The sequence below is a fragment of the Clupea harengus genome, chromosome 10 (genome assembly GCF_900700415.2).
Source record: "Clupea harengus chromosome 10, Ch_v2.0.2, whole genome shotgun sequence".
Lineage (NCBI taxonomy): Eukaryota > Metazoa > Chordata > Actinopteri > Clupeiformes > Clupeidae > Clupea > Clupea harengus.
The window spans coordinates 9,255,350-9,273,056 of record NC_045161.1 but is presented as its reverse complement, the minus strand read 5'-3'; the positions used below and the strand labels follow the sequence as shown (position 1 = coordinate 9,273,056).

Below are 17,707 nucleotides of genomic sequence, written 5' to 3'. Positions count from 1 at the left end.
AGAGGGGGGGGGGGTGATTGGATTGTATATCATGGGAATACAGAGATACCAGAAATATGGTATACATTCAGTTCTTACTGCAGAGATTTTGTGCTTGTGGATTCCACAGAATTCGCTGTGATATGATTTTAAACCATTTAATTTAGTAACCTGAGATCAGTGTGATCCACCTAATCACAATATTGTGATGACTGACATTCAAAAAGACTGCAATTGTTGTTGTTTTGCTATGTCTTCATTCTGTTATATTTGGACACAATTCAGAGTGAAACCATGCCTGATAGCCCTCATACTCTCTATGTACAGCAAATCATTTGGGACTTTTTTTGTTCAGACTTCAAATTTAGCAACCTTTGCCTTGACAGCACCTTTGAGGTTGATTTTGTTGGCTGTACACCAGAGGCAAGTGACTAGGACATGACCCTTTACCAGAAACCTGACTGAGCTAAAAGAACTTTAGTGACTCTATGGAAGACTATGATTTTGAAGCCTTCCTTCTTCCTCTCCCTTAGGCTGGCAAAGTTCTGAACTACAGCAACCCCATCGTCCTCTTCCTGTTTCTGTTGACCTTCACCTTGGCGACCAACATGCAGTGCTTCCTGATGAGTGTCTTCTTCAACAAGGCCAACCTGGCGGCGGCCTGCAGCGGCATCATCTACTTCACCCTCTACCTGCCACACATCCTCTGCTTCGCCTGGCAGGATCGCATCACCAGGGAGATGAAGATGGGAGCCGTAAGTTCCCCCATCAGTGCTCTCACTATTCTACAGCAACATTTCCTTTAGCTATGCCTCCATGTTCACATTCATTGGCATAGGGCATCAACATATCAACTATAGCTGCAAATCATGAGTGCAAACTGGGTATTTTTATGATCCTGGGTGCTGTAAGTTCCTCCTATCAGTGCTCTCACTGTTCTGCATCGGTGTGTGTGTGTGTGTGTGTGTGTGTGTGTGTGTATGGGCATGCATGTGTGTGTGGGCATGCATGTGTTTGTGTGCGTTTGTGTGTGTGTATGTGTGCGTTTGTGGGCTTGCACGTATGTGTGTGTGTGTGTGTGTGTGTGTGTGTGTGTTTGTGTGTGTGTATGTGTGCGTGTATGGGCTTGCACGTATGTGTGTATGTATGTGTGTGTGTGTGTGTGTGTGTGTGTGTGTGCATCTGCGTTGTGTCCCACAGAGTTTACTATCCCAGGTGGCGTTTGGCTTTGGGACGGAGTATCTGTCTCGTTATGAGGAGCAGGGACTCGGCCTGCAGTGGCACAACATCCTCACCAGCCCACTGGCGGGGGACAAGTACTCCTTCATGACCTCCATCAGCATGATGTTGCTGGACGCTGTCATTTATGGCTTCCTGGCCTGGTACCTGGACCATGTCTTTCCAGGTAAGGTCACCGACCTCATAAAACTAGTGTGTGTGTGTGTGTGTAGTATGTAGTAGTATAATGACAAATATGTGTACCTACACCCTCATCTGTATGTCCAGATAGGTGTTGTTTCAGTGACATGTCTGTGGTGTCTGCAGGTCAATATGGAATCGGCCGGCCATTCTACTTCCCCCTGCAGCCCTCGTACTGGAGAGCCTCAGAGTCATCTGCTAACCTCGAGGATGGTAATAAATACTTCTTTGAAACATCCATATTAAATACAACCTCTGTCATCAAACATTAGCAAGAGAAAATATTTTAATACTTCAAATACTATTATTCCTTTAAGTACCACATTTATAAGTAGAGGCATTTCCTGTTACCGTTACTTTATTTTTTTTTTTTCACTTTTTTCTCTGGCATACCTGTGTCATCCCTTTCTCACTGTCTTCTCACTTTTTCTTAATTTCCCTCTTTCTGTCTTTTCCTCCATCCCTCCTCTTCGGATGCAGAGATGCCGATGATGGAGAACATTGGGCAACCGGAGGATGTGGAGAGTGGACCCCCCTCCCCGGTGCATTGTAACGGCTCGGCCTCCAGGAAGCAGTGTAAGCACCAGGGGAAGCGCGAGAGGATGGAGAGAGAGCGGGAGGAGCAGCAACGCAGACAGGAGGGCGAAGAGGACCAAGATGGAGACAATCAGCCCCAGGAACCAGGTATCTCACACTAAAACACACACACTTACATTTACTTACACACACACACACACACACACACACACACTAATGAGGGCAGTGAATTTGCTTCATGTTGTTTTGATTAAGACACCAATGTAAACTATATATCTAGAGGTGAAAGGGGAATTAAATAGCTGTTGTTGGCAGTTAATGCATCTTTGGTAGAGTGCCCTGAAACTGTTCTGGTCCGGTCCGGTCCAGACGTATCTGGATTTGATGGGTCTTTCACAGCAGTGGTTCTTCCCCTGGTCTGGACGTCTCTCACTGAGAATTCTCTCCCCCTTCTCTGTCTCCTCTCCCAGTCTCCTGCTTCGAGGCCGATCCCCTGGGGCTGCCCATGGGGGTGCGTGTGGAGGACCTGGTGAAGGTGTACTCGGGGAGCCCACGGGCGGCTGTGGACTGCCTCAACATCACCTTCTTTGAGGGCCAGATCACCTCTTTCCTTGGACACAACGGGGCTGGAAAGACCACCACCATGTATGTTTTTACCTTAAGTATGGGGGTGGGGATGACAGCACACATCTGTAAAGCTTTCCTAAATCTTTGGTGATTGTACAAAGTCTGTGAACTTTTTGTTTCTATATTTTTTTAATGTTGTCATCCGTTCCAGTTCATTATTCCTGTTCTCTAATCGTTTAATTGTTTGCTAACACCTCAGTTGTCTAATCTTGTGCTGTTGACCTGTCATCACCTGTGTCCTAGAACTGGTTGACTCCTGCTCTGTTTGGTGACTGTGTTGCCTCTTCCTTCAGGTCCATTTTGACTGGTATGTTCCCGCCCACCTCTGGCACAGCCTACATCAATGGCAGGGACATCCGCACAGATATGGACGCCATCCGGCGGTCAATGGGGACGTGCCCTCAGTACAACATCCTCTTCAACCAGTATGTATCATTATAACCCCTCCGCCACACACACACACACACACACACACACACACACACACACACACACACACACACAGACACACACACACACACACACACACACACACACACACAAAATATTCGCCATTTCTTCTGATGTCCAGTGCTGAGAGTTCTATAATTCTCACTTCAAAGTTTACACTCTAGATTATCTCATTAATTACAGCTAAACACTTTAACACTTATGGGCTATCGTATCCACAAAAGTCATAGCTGTACTCATTCTGTTCATTCAGTCAACCAATTTCTGTCTTTACACCGTTTATCAGTTGAAGGCCTGCTTTGCTAAGGTGAAAGCCTGAATTTCTCATCCCACCATGGATAAGACTGCCAGCTGCTGCTCTGGCTCTATGGAAGATTTACATCCTCACACTCAGATTTCTACTCCCCTTCTCATGTGTGTGCTCCTGTGTCTCAGTCTGACAGTGGAGGAGCACATCTTCTTCTATGCGAGGATGAAGGGCCGCTCCAACGCAGAGGCACAGCAAGAGGTGGAGTCCATGTTGGAGGACCTGGGGCTGCCTCACAAGCGTCACGAACAGGCCCAGAACCTGTCAGGTAAGAACCCAGGACCAACTCTCACTTCTTGGGAAGTGGCGCTTAAAACAGGTCCTTTACCAGTTCCCTCATGCGGATGTTGTATATTTTAGCCTTTTATCACTTAACTCTGAATTGGCATTGCAATGTGGCACAGGTTTGTGTATGTTCTTAAAGTAAGTCAGGATGCTGTTGTATTTGAATGATGACTAGTGTTGATGTAATTTGTTTTTTCCATGGTAATTTAGGGGGAATGCAGAGGAAGCTGTCTGTTGCTATGGCATTTGTTGGTGGGTCAAAGGTCGTGATTTTAGATGAGCCAACATCAGGAGTAGACCCTTACTCCAGGAGATCCATCTGGGATTTGCTTGTCAAGTATCGCTCAGGTAGAGCGCACAACTTTGTCGACTCTATACAGCTCAGCTCACAGAACTGCCTGAGAGCCTAGTATGGACTAAATCATTTACATTAAACCGTGAGTCAGAGCCTGCTCGGCAATGGATTCTCTCTTTTCTCTGACTCTCTCAGGTCGGACAGTGATTCTGTCCACCCACCACATGGATGAGGCTGACCTCCTCAGTGATCGCGTAGCCATCATCTCCAAGGGAAAGCTGTACTGCAGTGGGTCCCCGCTCTTCCTGAAGAACTGCTTCGGCGTGGGCTTCTACCTGACACTGGTGCGGCGCGTGAAGGAACGGCCGACCAGGAAAGAGGTGAGAACAGCGGAGGAGAGAAGTATGTATCACGGAGAGGCAACTGGTAGAGCAACTATGTGCTAAAGCTAAAATCATTGGTTTGATTCCCTACACATAGCGTACTGATTACAGTCTATATCTGTAAGTCACTCTGCATTAAAGTGTCCCTCTAAGTGAGTAAATGTAAATGCTAGACTTAAGTCCAGGGAGACAGGACAGAGAGGGGAAGAGAGACGAGATGCGTGAGGAAAGTCAGTGAGCAGGAGACGCAGAGGAGGTAAGAGGTGAAAGGTGGTGAAAGGAGTAGAGAAAAGACAGAAGAGGAGGAAGACGATGAGGACTAGCGAGAGAGGTCAGATTAAGTTGAGTTGTTTAGTTCTGTGGAGTGTGTGCTCCCCAGGACAATGGAGAGTAAATGAAGAAGCAAGGTGAGCAGATCAGTAGTTGTGTGTGTGTGAGTGTGTGTGTGTGTGTGTGTGTGTGTGTGTGTGTGTGTGTGTGTGTGTGTGTGTGTGTGTGTGTGTGTGTGTGTGTGTGTGTGTGTGTGTGTGTGGCTGATGCTGTGGTCTCTTCACAGAGTGGCTGTGACTGTGCCTCAGAGTGCTCCTGCAACTGCTCCACCTGCACCCGACACAAGGAGGAGAGCGAGGGCTCCCAGCACCTGGAGAGGGTTCTGGAGGGTGAGAACACAGTTCTTTAAAATGCTACACTGGTGCTCCCGTGCTAGCCTCAGTTGGAGCCTGCAACCCGAAACATGCAAAGATTCGAATGGAAAATCCTTAAGTTTGTTGAGGTTTAGTTGAGAATACAGGTTTTAACAGATGTTGTCAATGTAGGTGTGTGAAAGAGTGCTAAGTGATGAGTCTGTGTGTGTGAATGTTTGAGTGACGATGACCGAGAGAAGGAGGCTTTCGGTGTCCCTATTTATAACCCACCGCCCTGGTGTTGGTAATTAGCTTCATATACCTCCTGCTGCCACCTACTGGCTCTGTACTGCTACTACAGAGACTTTAAAGAGGTGGAGGGTTCCACATGGGTCTACTGCCTTTACTGTCTTTCTTTTCCACTCCTCGTTTCAGCCCATTTTTCTCCCTGTTCTTCTCAGGTGATGTGGAGAGCATCACCAGCCTGATCCACCACCACGTCCCCGAGGCCAAGCTCATCGAGATGGTTGGCCAGGAGCTGACCTACCTGCTGCCCAATAAAGGCTTCAAGCAGCGGGCGTATGCCAGCCTGTTTCGCGAGCTGGAGGAGATGCTGGCAGACATGGGCCTCAGCAGCTTCGGCATCTCTGACACCTCACTGGAGGAGGTATACACACACACACTCACACATACACATACACACACACATACACACACACACACACACACACACACACACACACACACACACACACTCGCACACACACACACACACACATACACCATAAATATACCAAGAGTATGCACATCCCTTTCACAAACTACTGCTGCAGAATAGGTTCATGTCACACAGGGATTGGTCTGTACATGCTTCTGTATATTCTCTCTAGACACACTCTTGTTTTTCTCCCTTCAGATTTTCCTAAAGGTCACTGCTGATAGCGAGGGGGGAAAAGCCGCCAATGCTCCAGGTAAGTGTGGTTTTCCAGTCCAAGTACACATACCCCCCTCTCCACACCCTGTCACTCTAGAACCATTGTATGAGCTCTTTTAATGCTTTGAGATATTATAATAAATGTCATAGTAAATATTTATGTTGTGTTGTAAGTGTTTAGTCTGTCTTGTCAAGTGTCATCTGTTTGTGAGTTGTGTCTGTGATGGCGTGTTGTTTTATGTTGTGTTGTGCTGTGCTGTGCTGTGCTGTGCTGTGCTGTGCTGTGCTGTGCTGTGCTGTGCTGTGCGCATCGCCTGTCTGTCCCTCAGAGCATTCCTCTCTGGACCGCAGGAGAAATGGCTGTGGCCTCCTGAAAGAGAGGGAGGCTGAGGAACAGGCAGACGATGAAGGTGACCACCGGCTCCAACAGTCAGAGCCGTGCGCTGAGTAGAGCTCTTATAAGCAGCTCGGTTTGCAGTGCCTTTGATAGAGCTGCCTACTGATGAGGCTTCGGATTGAGCTGCTGGAGTTAAGGTCTCTGGGCTTAGGGCAGAGCTGCTGCGGAACTGGATCTCTCACTGTGGTTGGGATGCTCACACAGAGGATGCTCCTGTTTAATAACACTCAGCTAGATGACCTCAAGTAGGATGCATGCATGCACACGAGTATATCTTTGAATGAGATAAAGCTGAATTATATGTTGGGTTGAGAAAACTGATCACATACTGTAAGTTTTGCTTGTGAAAATTTACATTTGTAAGAACTGCAGAAGTGAACTGTGTTCTTCTGAAGTGCAATGTAGCTCATTTCCATATCCAGTTAGGTTTGGGTCTACTTTCCTATGTTTTCTCAGGAAAAAACCTCACCTACGGGAAGAATGAAGGCAGCACCGTGTAGAGTTTGAGTCTGTTTCTGATCTCTCTGTGTTTTGTGTGCGGCAGGCGTGGATGCGAACGGGCAGCCCCACACTGGGGAGACGGACAACATTGCTGGGCGGGGATCCAGACAGGTGAAAGGACTCGGCCTCATCGCGAAGCAGTTCCACGCCCTGCTGGTCAAGCGCCTCCACCACTCCATGCGCAGCTACAAGGACTTCCTGGCCCAGGTGGGCGCACAACCTCACATGTGCATCTCACTCACTTACAGTCATTTTCTGTGTTGATGTCCTTAGAACAGGTCATGATGTTTGACACCCATGATTATTGTCCATAAGGCATTGCTTAAAGTGGCATTTTGAAACTTGCCATTATCATGGATTTAGTAAGAGGTAAATGTGGCAAATTATCCTATTTGTTTCAGGTTATATTGCCCAGCTCTAGGGATGCCTGTTAGACTGAACAGCTGACTGATTCCTCTTGCCTCTGGCTGTTTGTACAGATTGTTTTGCCTGCGTCGTTCGTGCTGGTGTCTTTGATCTTCACCATGATAGTCCCTCCATTTGGAGAACACCCCAGCCTGACGCTCACGCCCTGGATGTACGGACCGCAAATCACCTTCTTCAGGTGTGTGCTTCCTCTTTTCGATCAGTCTCTCCGCATCCCTTCTTCTTCCTCTAGCAAGGGCTCCCAGTCCTGCTCCAGGCTCACAGACCCTTGTACTTGTTATTGCTTCCTGCCACTTCACTTCTCATCATTGACTGACCTCACCTGACTTGGCTAGTCAAGAGCATTAGAGCCCCTCCATGAACATGAGCTATGCACACTCTGCTCTCTCTCTCTGTCTCTCTCTCTGTCTCTCTCTCTCTCTCTCTCTCTCTCCCCTCTTCATTTGTGTCTGTGTGTTTGTCGTTCAGTAATGAGAGGCCAACTCATCCAAAGATGAACCACTTCACTCAAGTGCTCCTGACCCCGCCTGGCTTGGGGACACGGTGCATGTTTGACCAACCGCTGGGGTGAGTCGAGTCCCCGTTACCCACTCATATTAACCCCTCATTTTCTGTCCATGTGAAAGAGTCATGCTGTTGTCTTTCTGGGCAAACTAATCAGCTGCCTACAGCACTTTATTGACATTGATATATTACTACTTCCATGCACTGACCTCCAGGTAATAGTCATTCGTTTAAACACCATTAAAAGACTACAGCGGCATAACATCCCTCCTCTCTGCAGGAACCTCACGTGTAGCAACTCCACCAGTGAGTGGGCTGTCCCTCCTGTGGACCCGGCGGTCACGAACATCCTCATGAGCCCTGACTGGTCTGCGCTAAACCCCTCCCCTTCCTGTCAGTGTAGCTCAGATAAGAGGCTGACCATGCTGCCCGACTGTCCATTAGGAGCTGGAGGACTGCCCCCACGGCAGGTGAGTCTGACCCACACATGTGAGTGAATACCTTTCCCTGTGGTAGGTTTGTGTGTGTGTGTGTGTGTGTGTGTGTGTGTGTGTGTGTGTGTGTGTGTGTGTGTGTGTGTGTGTGTGTGTGTGTGTGTGTGTGTGTGTGAGAGCGAGTGTGTGTGTGTGTGTGTGTGTGTGCGTGTGTGTGTGTGTGTGTGTGTGTGTGTGTGTGTGTGTGTGTGTGTGTGAGAGAGAGAATACACATTTTGGGAATGTAAAGGGAATGTAAAAATCAACCTGAAGTTGAGCTGAACCAATCATCTGTTTGAGAGTCTCTCATGTCCTAGATGTTGTGCTTTGTTTCATGCAGAGAATTGAGCGCTCAGGGGACACCATGTTGGATCTGACCAACAGGAACATCTCAGATTACCTGGTGAAGACGTACCCTACTCTCATCCGCGCCAGGTGAGCCTGAATCTGTTCTTGGGCTCTTGTGTTGTTCAGCTAATTACCAAAGAAGTTCTTCTGCTCAGTTTTGAATCATGTGGCTTTTATTTCCTCTACAGTTTGAAGAGCAAGTATTGGGTGAATGAACAGAGGTAACATTGTTTCACTTATTTAAATGTTTTCACCTCTTGTCTTAACTGTCAGTAATTTCATTCCCTATCTGCCCTCTCTGTCAAAGAGGTATACACACACTGACTGTAGATCTGAGGGAAAGAGCTGAGATTCTGTGATTTTCTCTCCTCAGGTACGGTGGGATTTCTGTCGGAGGCCAGCTGCCCATCCTCAATGTGAACCCCAGAAACATCCAGGACATTTTCAGCCAGCTCGGGGGCATGATGAATGTCACTGGGGTATGACAGATTAAGGCCCTCACAACATATCAGGGACATACATTTAAATTAATTAATAGTTTTACATGTACTTACAAATTGTGGCTCATCTGCATTTTAAAAGGTCCTGAAATGTTTGTTGTTCAGGGTACCTACACAAAGCTCGCCCTGAGAGAGATCGGCCCATTTCTCAGATACATGGAGAGTGAATATAATGTGAAGGTGAGTGTTTAAATGCGTGTATTTGTGTGTATGGTGTGTGTGTGTGTTATCTGTGTGTGGTAAGTGGGTGTATCAATTCAATTCAGTTCAATTGTATTTATATAGTGCCAAAACAAAAAATGTTCTCAAGGCGCTTTAGAGCCCAGGGCCTTAACCCCCTTAGAGCAAGCACAATGGTGACAAGGGCAAGGAAAAACTCCCTGTTAATCAGGAAGAAACCTTATGCAGAACCGCAGGACATAAGGGGGGGCCCATCTGCTTGAAGCCGACCAGGTAGAGAGAGAAATATAAGGGGAATGGAGAATAAGGGGAAGGGAAACAAGGCAGATAAAATCATACACCTATCAGGATGAGCATGCTAGCATACATATGGTTAATGTACACAGCATACAAGTGGTCCTCCTGTGGTAAATGTTCACAATACACACAAACATAACATGGTATATACTGTACATGATGCATACAAAATTGATAGAGGATAAGGTGAGGAGAGAGCATTCAAGTATTGTAGAGTGGGTATACAGTGTGCTCGTAAGGTTACTATTACAAGGGGTAAGTAGAATAATTGAACAGAAAACAGTGTCGATGTTGGCAATTATTTACATTTCAGGAAATGCTAGCACAGAGTATGGGGTAGAATAAGTGTAGTGGGAGTGGGTAGGTTTAGGCCGAGGGTTTCTACAAGTAGATCAGGTGGGGAGACTACAGCAGCATCCCACAGCGAAGATGTCTACACTAGGAGGGGAAGAAAGAGACAGGTAAGAAAGAGACACAAAGTGAGTGGGTAGAGTTCGGCTGCCAATACGCATATATGTACTTAATGGATATGGTGATGAGGAACAATGTACCCACAGCCATCAGCATTTGGGAGCAAAGGTCACGCTATAAGTGAGAGAAAATGTGGTATCCTCATAACATGCTTCCTCTTGCTGTGTCAATCTCGTCTCAGGTGTGGTTCAGCAACAAAGGCTGGCACGCCATGGTGTCCTTCCTGAATGTGGCCAACAACGCCATCATGAGGGCTCACCTTCCCTTCCACGCCAACCCAAGTTCTTACGGCATCACCACCATCAACCACCCACTCAATCTCACCAAAGACCAGCTGTCAGAAGTCACTGTGTGAGTGTGGACATGTTGTCCGTGGATTTCACTGTAACCACCATGAAGCTACTATCTAAATCACTCTAAACACAGTTAGCTGTAAATCAAAGCTCTTTCTCCCACCATCAGCACAACAAGAAAGCAGACACATATTCCTGTTCCCTCTATGGCCGACTCTCATCTCATTCCGTAAACTGTGTATTCCATACCCCTCTCTCAACACCAGCCTGAAGACCTCTGTGGATGCAGTGGTGGCCATTTGCGTGATCTTCGCCATGTCCTTCATTCCAGCAAGCTTCGTCCTCTACCTCATTCAGGAGCGAGTCACTAAGGCCAAGCACCTGCAGTTCGTCAGTGGCGTCAGCCCCTTGGTCTACTGGGTGGCCAACTTCTTCTGGGACATGGTACTGTGTCTTCCCTTCTGAGTTTACCTGATAGTAGTCATATTCCTGAATGATGACCTGGTTGCCAGTGTGTAGTAGCTCAAAGTCAGCACTGTTGTATCATATTTGAGTAACCAGTAAAGTGCGTGTGGTAAAATGTTTGAAGCAGCGTTGTAAAGTATGAATGGCCGAGTCTTTCTGTATTTCTGCGTGCTGTATAGACTCTTGTTCAACGAAAAACAAGACTCTGGTTTGCGCTTGCTTTTCCTCTGCAGATGAACTACACTATCAGCACTGCTATGGTGGTGGCCATATTTGTGGGGTTTGACAAGAAGTGCTACACGTCACCTGACAACCTCCCAGCCCTGGTGGCTCTCCTACTCCTGTATGGGTGAGTCATCCACTAACACTTTGACTCTTCCTGAAGCTTTGGATATTTACACATCTGCTAAATTAATTACTTAACATCTATAGCATTGCAATACTGGCTTAAAGCTTTGGATATTTACACATCTGCTAAATGAATTACTTAGCATCTATAGGTTGGCAATACTGGGTTAAGGTATTTGCTATGTGACTAAATAATTGAAGTCTCTTCAACAGTCTCGTGTGTGTGTGTGTGTGTGTGTGTGTGTGTGTGTGTGTGTGTGTGTGTGTGTGTGTGTGTGTGTGTGTGTGTGTGTGTGTGTGTGTGTGTGTGTGTGTGTGTGTGTCTAATTGTTTCTGTGCAGGTGGTCAGTGACGCCAATGATATACCCCCTGTCCTACCTGTTCAACGTCCCCAGCACGGCTTATGTCTCACTCTCCTGCATCAACCTCTTCATTGGCATCAACAGCAGCGCTCTCACCTTCATCCTGGAGCTCTTTGAAAATAATCTGGTATGGCTTGTTTTCTGTGAAAAGTTTAGTCTCAGAGGGCATTTTTCTGTGTACATTGTGTTCTCACATATGTCATTTTAACAGCATTGAGCACTGTGACAGCATTGAATTGTTTCTTTTTTATAATTGAAACTATAAAATCATAAAAACCCGAAACCCCCATGGGTAAAAGTCCTTTAACTATTGAATTCAGGTGTGATATGTCTTGTTTTCATTACCCACCAGCCACTGCTGGCGTTTAATGAGGTCCTAAAGAAGGTCCTGCTGGTGTTCCCCCACTTCTGCCTGGGCAGAGGGCTCATCGACATGGCCATGAACCACGCTGTCACCGAGGTCTACGCACGCTTCGGTGAGTCACCTGAATGCAAATCTTTTACATGAGCATGTACAGACGGGGTCAGCCCTATGTTCCCACAGCCCTATGTTTCCACAGCCCTATGTTCCCACAGACCTATGTTCCCAGATTTATTTTGAAAAATGAGTCCCGATGTTCCCACAGCCCTATGTTCTAGGGTTAGGGTTAGGGTTAGAGTTTGGAAGCTAGCTAGCTCCTTCAAATCGCCAGCTACGGAATGGTGAACCCTTAACTACCAGGCAGGGGTAGAAATGTGGGAACTGTAGGAACATAGGGTCTAATTTTGTAATGAATATTAGAAATGTGGGAACACAGAGCTGTGGGAACATAAGACCTAATTTTGAAAAAGCTCTTAGAAATGTGGGAACATAGGGCTGTAGGAACATAGGGCTGTGGGAATATAGGGCTGTGGGAACATTGGGCTGTGGGAACATAGGGCTGTGGGAATATAGGGCTGTGGGAACATAGGGCTGTGGGAACATAGGCACGCTCCCGTACAGACACACACACACACACACACACATGAACACACTCACAACTGCATTTCATGTTTACCATATTTTCTTATGTTTTGTGAAGCCGCCATGTTGTTTTTTCACTCTGGTGAATAGTACTCTAAAGGCTGTTTGAACTGTGCAGGGGAGGACTACAAAATGGATCCGTTCAAGTGGGACTTTGTCGGGAAGAATCTTTGTTTCATGGCTGTTGAGGGCTTTGTGTACTTCACCCTCAACATCCTCATCCAGTACAGATTCTTCCTGAACCACTGGTAAGTCAGGCACAGGACTGTGAAACCAGCAGTATCCACCTTTCTGTTTCATCTTTATGTCTCCTGTTGATAATTCAGAGTGCTTTCTTTTGAGAATCATTTGAGCCTTATTTGAAAATGTAAACAGAAATTCTTATTTCATATGCTGTAGTTACATTGCGAGTCTTTGCGAGTTAAGATCAGATTGAGTTGAGTGTTTGAACCAGTGATGTTTATGTTTGAGATGTCCAGGTTTACCTCAGGCTTTGGAGGCTAGACTGAGGTTGTTGTTGGATGTAGACATGCGTTTTTGTTAGGTGGAGCTGAACCAAATAGTCTGTCTGTATGGTTTTCTCTCAGGACGTCAGACGTCAGGGGGCCTCCAGCCAAGGATGACGATGAGGATGTTGCCCGAGAGAGGCAGCGCATCCGGGAGGGAGGCAGCAAGAATGACATCCTGCTTATCCGCGACCTGTACAAGGTAAAAGCAGTAGGATTTTGTTATAAGCTCACTACACTGAAGTTACAAACACAAATGTTGACCCTGTTTTTACACCTGAATTTACTAGCCAATCAGCATGTTGCCCACTGACTAGCCAATCAGCACACTGCCCACAGACTAGGTAAAAGCAGTAGGATTCACATGCATTTACCAGATGACAGGATGAATGAAAAAGCTGTGTTAAAAGCTGCAATGTAGGACATGGATTCTTTTTAGTGTCATATCAAATCACACAAGCTCTACTGATAACGTCAACAAACTGGAAATGGAAGATGACAGATGGATGTAATTTTCATCCTAAGAGCTTCTCGTGATAACGTAATTGCAGTAGTACTGTAGGCTGTGTTGATGTGTTAATGAAGTGTAGCAAAGTCTGAGATTTAAACTCTCAAGCTTGTATGGTGCTGGAGGTTTCCTGTCAGTGATGCCTTAGAGATGCTAAAAGGACTAACTGCTGCCGTTGGGCAAATTGGATTGCCAGTTAATTTTGTTAACAAGACTGCCTTCTAAAAGAGGATTAGCTGATTCTGTTGTGAATGTGACTAACTACTAATGTTGCTCATAGGTCCACCCTTTTGTTGCCTCTAAGGTTAAACAGTTAACAAAGTTAACCCTTTGTTATCCACACGCAGACATATGGCAGTAAGAAAAGACCAGCAGTGGACAGGATCTGTGTTGGTGTACCAGCTGGAGAGGTGAGCTTGAGCCCTTGTTCTCCAGGCCAGTGGGCTAATGAGTGGGACTGAATGACTGTGTGCTATTCTTAGCATACAGAAGCTTATGGAAACTAGACATTTCTAGATGGCATATGGGAGGTGCAGTGATTTGTTTATGTGAAGGGGTTTAATGGTTTAAGGGTATTTGCTCAGCCTTGTTCTTTGTGCTCGTAGTGCTTCGGGTTGCTGGGAGTGAATGGCGCCGGGAAGACCACTACGTTTAAGATGCTGACGGGAGACACAGACGTGACCTCAGGAGACGCCTCTGTGGCAGATTACAGGTGAGGGCCCCCACTGAGGCCCACACCCAGCATTCACATCTACAGTCCACATCCACATCACTCAGGACAATTCTTTAAAATATATATTGTTTCTTCCACCAGCATCCTCAGCAACATTCTGGATGTGCACCAGAACATGGGCTACTGCCCACAGTTCGACGCCATTGATGATTTGCTGACTGGCCGAGAGCACCTTTTCCTGTACGCGCGATTGCGAGGCGTACCTGAGGGCGAGATCAACAGGGTGAGTGCTACCATGGCAAATATGCAGTGATTGCCTCAAGACCTGGAAACAGGTAGCGACATGTGTGAAGACCACTATCAGAATGACAGACACAACTGTGTCTGTGTGTCTGTAGGCGGTTAAATACAGAACTTTGGAGTTCGGCTGTGTATTTAATATGTCTGTGTGTGCTTGCAGGTGGCAGAGTGGGGTATCCAGAAACTGGGTCTGTCGGAGTATGCCGAGCGATGTGCCGGCACCTACAGCGGTGGCAATAAGCGGAAGCTTTCCACAGCCATTGCCATGATCGGCTGTCCATCCTTGGTGCTACTGGTGCGTCCAGCTGCCCCCTACTCCCCTCTACTACCCCTCTACGTTAATCTTTCATGACCATGTTAATGTATGTGTCTGCAATGCCTAATCAATGATTCACTATCTCGGTCTGGCATCTCAGAAAAACCCATGACTGGCTTTTAATGGGTAGCTGCTTTTCAGAAAGTTGAACGCTGAAAGATCCGTCCCTATGTTTAGTTGAAGTGTTTGAGTATGTTGGGTCATTTTTTGCATTAGTCATTTTATGTCCTGAACCTCTTTTCACCAGGATGAGCCTACCACCGGAATGGACCCCCACTCACGGCGCTTCTTGTGGACGGCCATTCTGAGCGTGATCAGGGACGGTCGAGCAGTGGTCCTCACCTCCCACAGGTGGGCACTGGCATTCAACCTTTCCCCCGCCCCCGCCTCTCTTCCCCCATCCTCCCTGTCCTCCCTGTACTTCAGGACGGCTCTGACAGAACTAGTGTGTAGTGGGTTGCATTTCTCGGGTAATTCTAGTGAATTTCTGCTGGCATCCACACTGTCTCCATATTATTTCTGCTCATCTTTCATTTGTTCCCTCTCTCTCTCTCTCTCACCTTGTCTCCTTTTCATTTCCTCCCTCTATCTCTGCAGCATGGAGGAGTGTGAGGCCCTCTGCACCCGCCTGGCCATCATGGTCAACGGCACGTTCAAGTGCCTCGGCAGCATCCAGCACCTCAAGTACAAGTGAGTCTGCTTTGTGTATTCACCTGTTCCAGCACTTCTGCCCTAGAGACCCTCCCATGTGTCCCGAAACTAGAGGAGAAAGTGCATCTTTATTCTATCCTAGAGGATAGGCCGTGCATTCATCTCTGATAAGAAAAAAAGCACATTTATTGTAGGCTGTTTTGGTGGAGAGAGCCGTACATTATGAGTGTGTGTCTGCAGGTTTGGTGACGGATACGTCGTCACGCTGAAAATCCGGGCGTCTAAGCCGGGTGTTCCGCCGGAGCTGGCCCCAGCGGAGGCCTTCATCGAGAGCAGCTTCCCCGGCTGCGTGCAGCGAGAGAAACACTACAACACGCTGCAGTACCAGATCACCTCCTCCTCACTGGCCCGCATCTTCCAGCTCGTGCTCTCCAACAAGGAGCGGCTCCACATAGAGGACTATTCCGTGTCCCAGACCACCCTGGACCAGGTACAACACTATACACTCTCAGCACAGTCCCACACACGTCTGCAATGGCGGGGGAGAAATGTAGGCAATACACCACGTTTAGTTTGAGCGAATGTGTACGTCTTGAAAGATCATGCTGTTGTGCTCATAATTAGCGATTGGCCTTGTGCTAATTTTCATACTAATCTGCAAATATGTGTGTATGTATATATATATATATATACATGTGTGTTTGTGTGTGTGTGTGTGTGTGTGTGTGTGTCGATGGCCACACTGGAATCAAATAAGGGTAATTTCACAGGCTCAGAATATTAATGACCCATTTGATTTCGTACCACAAAAGACACACCAGACACCATATACATAGGCACTGACATATACCCCACTTGTATGTGTGCTCACTCTTCTGTCTCTGCAGGTGTTTGTGAACTTCGCCAAACAGCAAGCTGGTGAGGATGATGACCAGCGCCCCCCTCAGCCACGCAAGACTAAGAAAATTGCCCCGCTAAAAAATTTTGGGAGGAGGAAATAAATATATCCAAGTTAAAGGAACCCCTGCAAAGAAACAGGGAAGGGAAACTAGGTGAAAATGTACCCGATGCCGATGGTGAACATTGTTATGGATCTGATGGAATCCCCTAAGTCAAGTGTGATCTCAGAACATGACACTAGACAGTGATTACCTCTACATTTCCAATGTCATCCGAGTATTCTGTGACTTTTTTTGCACATGAATGTTGATAAGTGAAAATGAGTCATCATGTAAGAATGCTCATTATAATGTAGCTCCTCACTTTGATCTCACATAACAGAAACATTTTGTCATGATAGTCTGTGATCGGTTTTTACGAGTTTAAGAGGGAGATTTGTATCTTTTTTTATCTCTGTGTCAAATGCTCTGTAGCAGTCCTGCTGTATCCAGCAGTGCAGCATCACTGAACTGAACTCACTGTGCCACAGGGATATAGACAAATATACCCACTGGAGTCCCTCTCATCATGCCAAACCTCATGATGACTCTTATCAAAGTTATGATCCACGGGAAAAAATTCCAGGGAAAATTGATTGGTAAAGTTAACAAAACGTTTAATAGACAATATCTTATTGTATAATAATGTAAAAAATGAGTACACACAATTCTTGTATGTGTATTTGTAAATAGTTTTGTCTCTTTCTAAAGGAGTTCAGTATATTTTCTTTATGATTTAATGACACACTTTGTCACATCTGTTATGTTGAAACATGGCCAAAAGGAACAGTATCTCACTACAGGTAATTAAGAACATGAATTAAACTATATGAGCAGTGAATGACATGATATTGTAGCATGAGCAATGAATGACACGATATTGTAGCATAATATCATTTTATTATACAGTATTGCGTGTATATCCTTTCTAGTCTCTGTCTGTGGAAGGATTGTAGGAATACCACTACAAAAGCAGGAAAAAGTCAAAGTGTGCACTCCCTAGCATGTACAGCGATGTAAATACATTCTGTCTGGGTGGGCACTTTGCAGCATATGCAGCTACACAAATAGATCATGTCCAAGTGTGCACTTCCCAACATTTCAACAGTTTCACAAACATATCCTGTCCACATGTGCTCTCTAAAGTCTGGAAAGCTACTCTTCAAAACTGACAAGTCAACAGCATTTCACACAAAAGAAAATTATTGCTTGCGAACTAGGTTTAGCCTAGTGACGGTAACATGTCTTGTGTGATTTGTCATACATGAAATGAATAAAGGATTTAATTATTAAAGGAAAAAAGAAACAAAAACTAGGCTCTGGCATTTGTTACAAATGTGTTTTTTGTGACATTGACAGTATTGAAAGTGGTACTGTGATGATGTACCCATGATTCCCATTAGATTCC

At 46.2% G+C, this 17,707-nt stretch overlaps 1 protein-coding gene across 1 annotated transcript in view; it reads left to right on the top strand.

The window, feature by feature from the left end:
- Positions 1-17,611, top strand: part of abca4b (ATP-binding cassette, sub-family A (ABC1), member 4b) — a 31,662-nt gene extending 14,051 nt beyond the window's left edge. Inside the window, exons 16-50 of the mRNA XM_031575267.2 lie at positions 513-734; positions 1,180-1,384; positions 1,525-1,611; positions 1,879-2,082; positions 2,406-2,580; positions 2,856-2,987; positions 3,448-3,587; positions 3,815-3,952; positions 4,095-4,279; positions 4,839-4,941; positions 5,367-5,572; positions 5,822-5,876; positions 6,781-6,944; positions 7,217-7,341; positions 7,632-7,730; positions 7,948-8,137; positions 8,481-8,575; positions 8,677-8,709; positions 8,862-8,967; positions 9,094-9,168; positions 10,118-10,287; positions 10,496-10,673; positions 10,928-11,043; positions 11,384-11,531; positions 11,757-11,880; positions 12,526-12,655; positions 12,995-13,115; positions 13,769-13,831; positions 14,027-14,133; positions 14,236-14,377; positions 14,555-14,689; positions 14,958-15,061; positions 15,308-15,400; positions 15,602-15,851; positions 16,249-17,611. Of these exons, the coding sequence (XP_031431127.1) occupies positions 513-734; positions 1,180-1,384; positions 1,525-1,611; positions 1,879-2,082; positions 2,406-2,580; positions 2,856-2,987; positions 3,448-3,587; positions 3,815-3,952; positions 4,095-4,279; positions 4,839-4,941; positions 5,367-5,572; positions 5,822-5,876; positions 6,781-6,944; positions 7,217-7,341; positions 7,632-7,730; positions 7,948-8,137; positions 8,481-8,575; positions 8,677-8,709; positions 8,862-8,967; positions 9,094-9,168; positions 10,118-10,287; positions 10,496-10,673; positions 10,928-11,043; positions 11,384-11,531; positions 11,757-11,880; positions 12,526-12,655; positions 12,995-13,115; positions 13,769-13,831; positions 14,027-14,133; positions 14,236-14,377; positions 14,555-14,689; positions 14,958-15,061; positions 15,308-15,400; positions 15,602-15,851; positions 16,249-16,362 (4,734 nt within the window). The 3' untranslated portion in view covers positions 16,363-17,611. The remainder of the gene's footprint in view (positions 1-512; positions 735-1,179; positions 1,385-1,524; positions 1,612-1,878; positions 2,083-2,405; positions 2,581-2,855; positions 2,988-3,447; positions 3,588-3,814; positions 3,953-4,094; positions 4,280-4,838; positions 4,942-5,366; positions 5,573-5,821; positions 5,877-6,780; positions 6,945-7,216; positions 7,342-7,631; positions 7,731-7,947; positions 8,138-8,480; positions 8,576-8,676; positions 8,710-8,861; positions 8,968-9,093; positions 9,169-10,117; positions 10,288-10,495; positions 10,674-10,927; positions 11,044-11,383; positions 11,532-11,756; positions 11,881-12,525; positions 12,656-12,994; positions 13,116-13,768; positions 13,832-14,026; positions 14,134-14,235; positions 14,378-14,554; positions 14,690-14,957; positions 15,062-15,307; positions 15,401-15,601; positions 15,852-16,248) is intronic.
- The last annotated feature ends 96 nt before the right edge of the window (positions 17,612-17,707 follow it).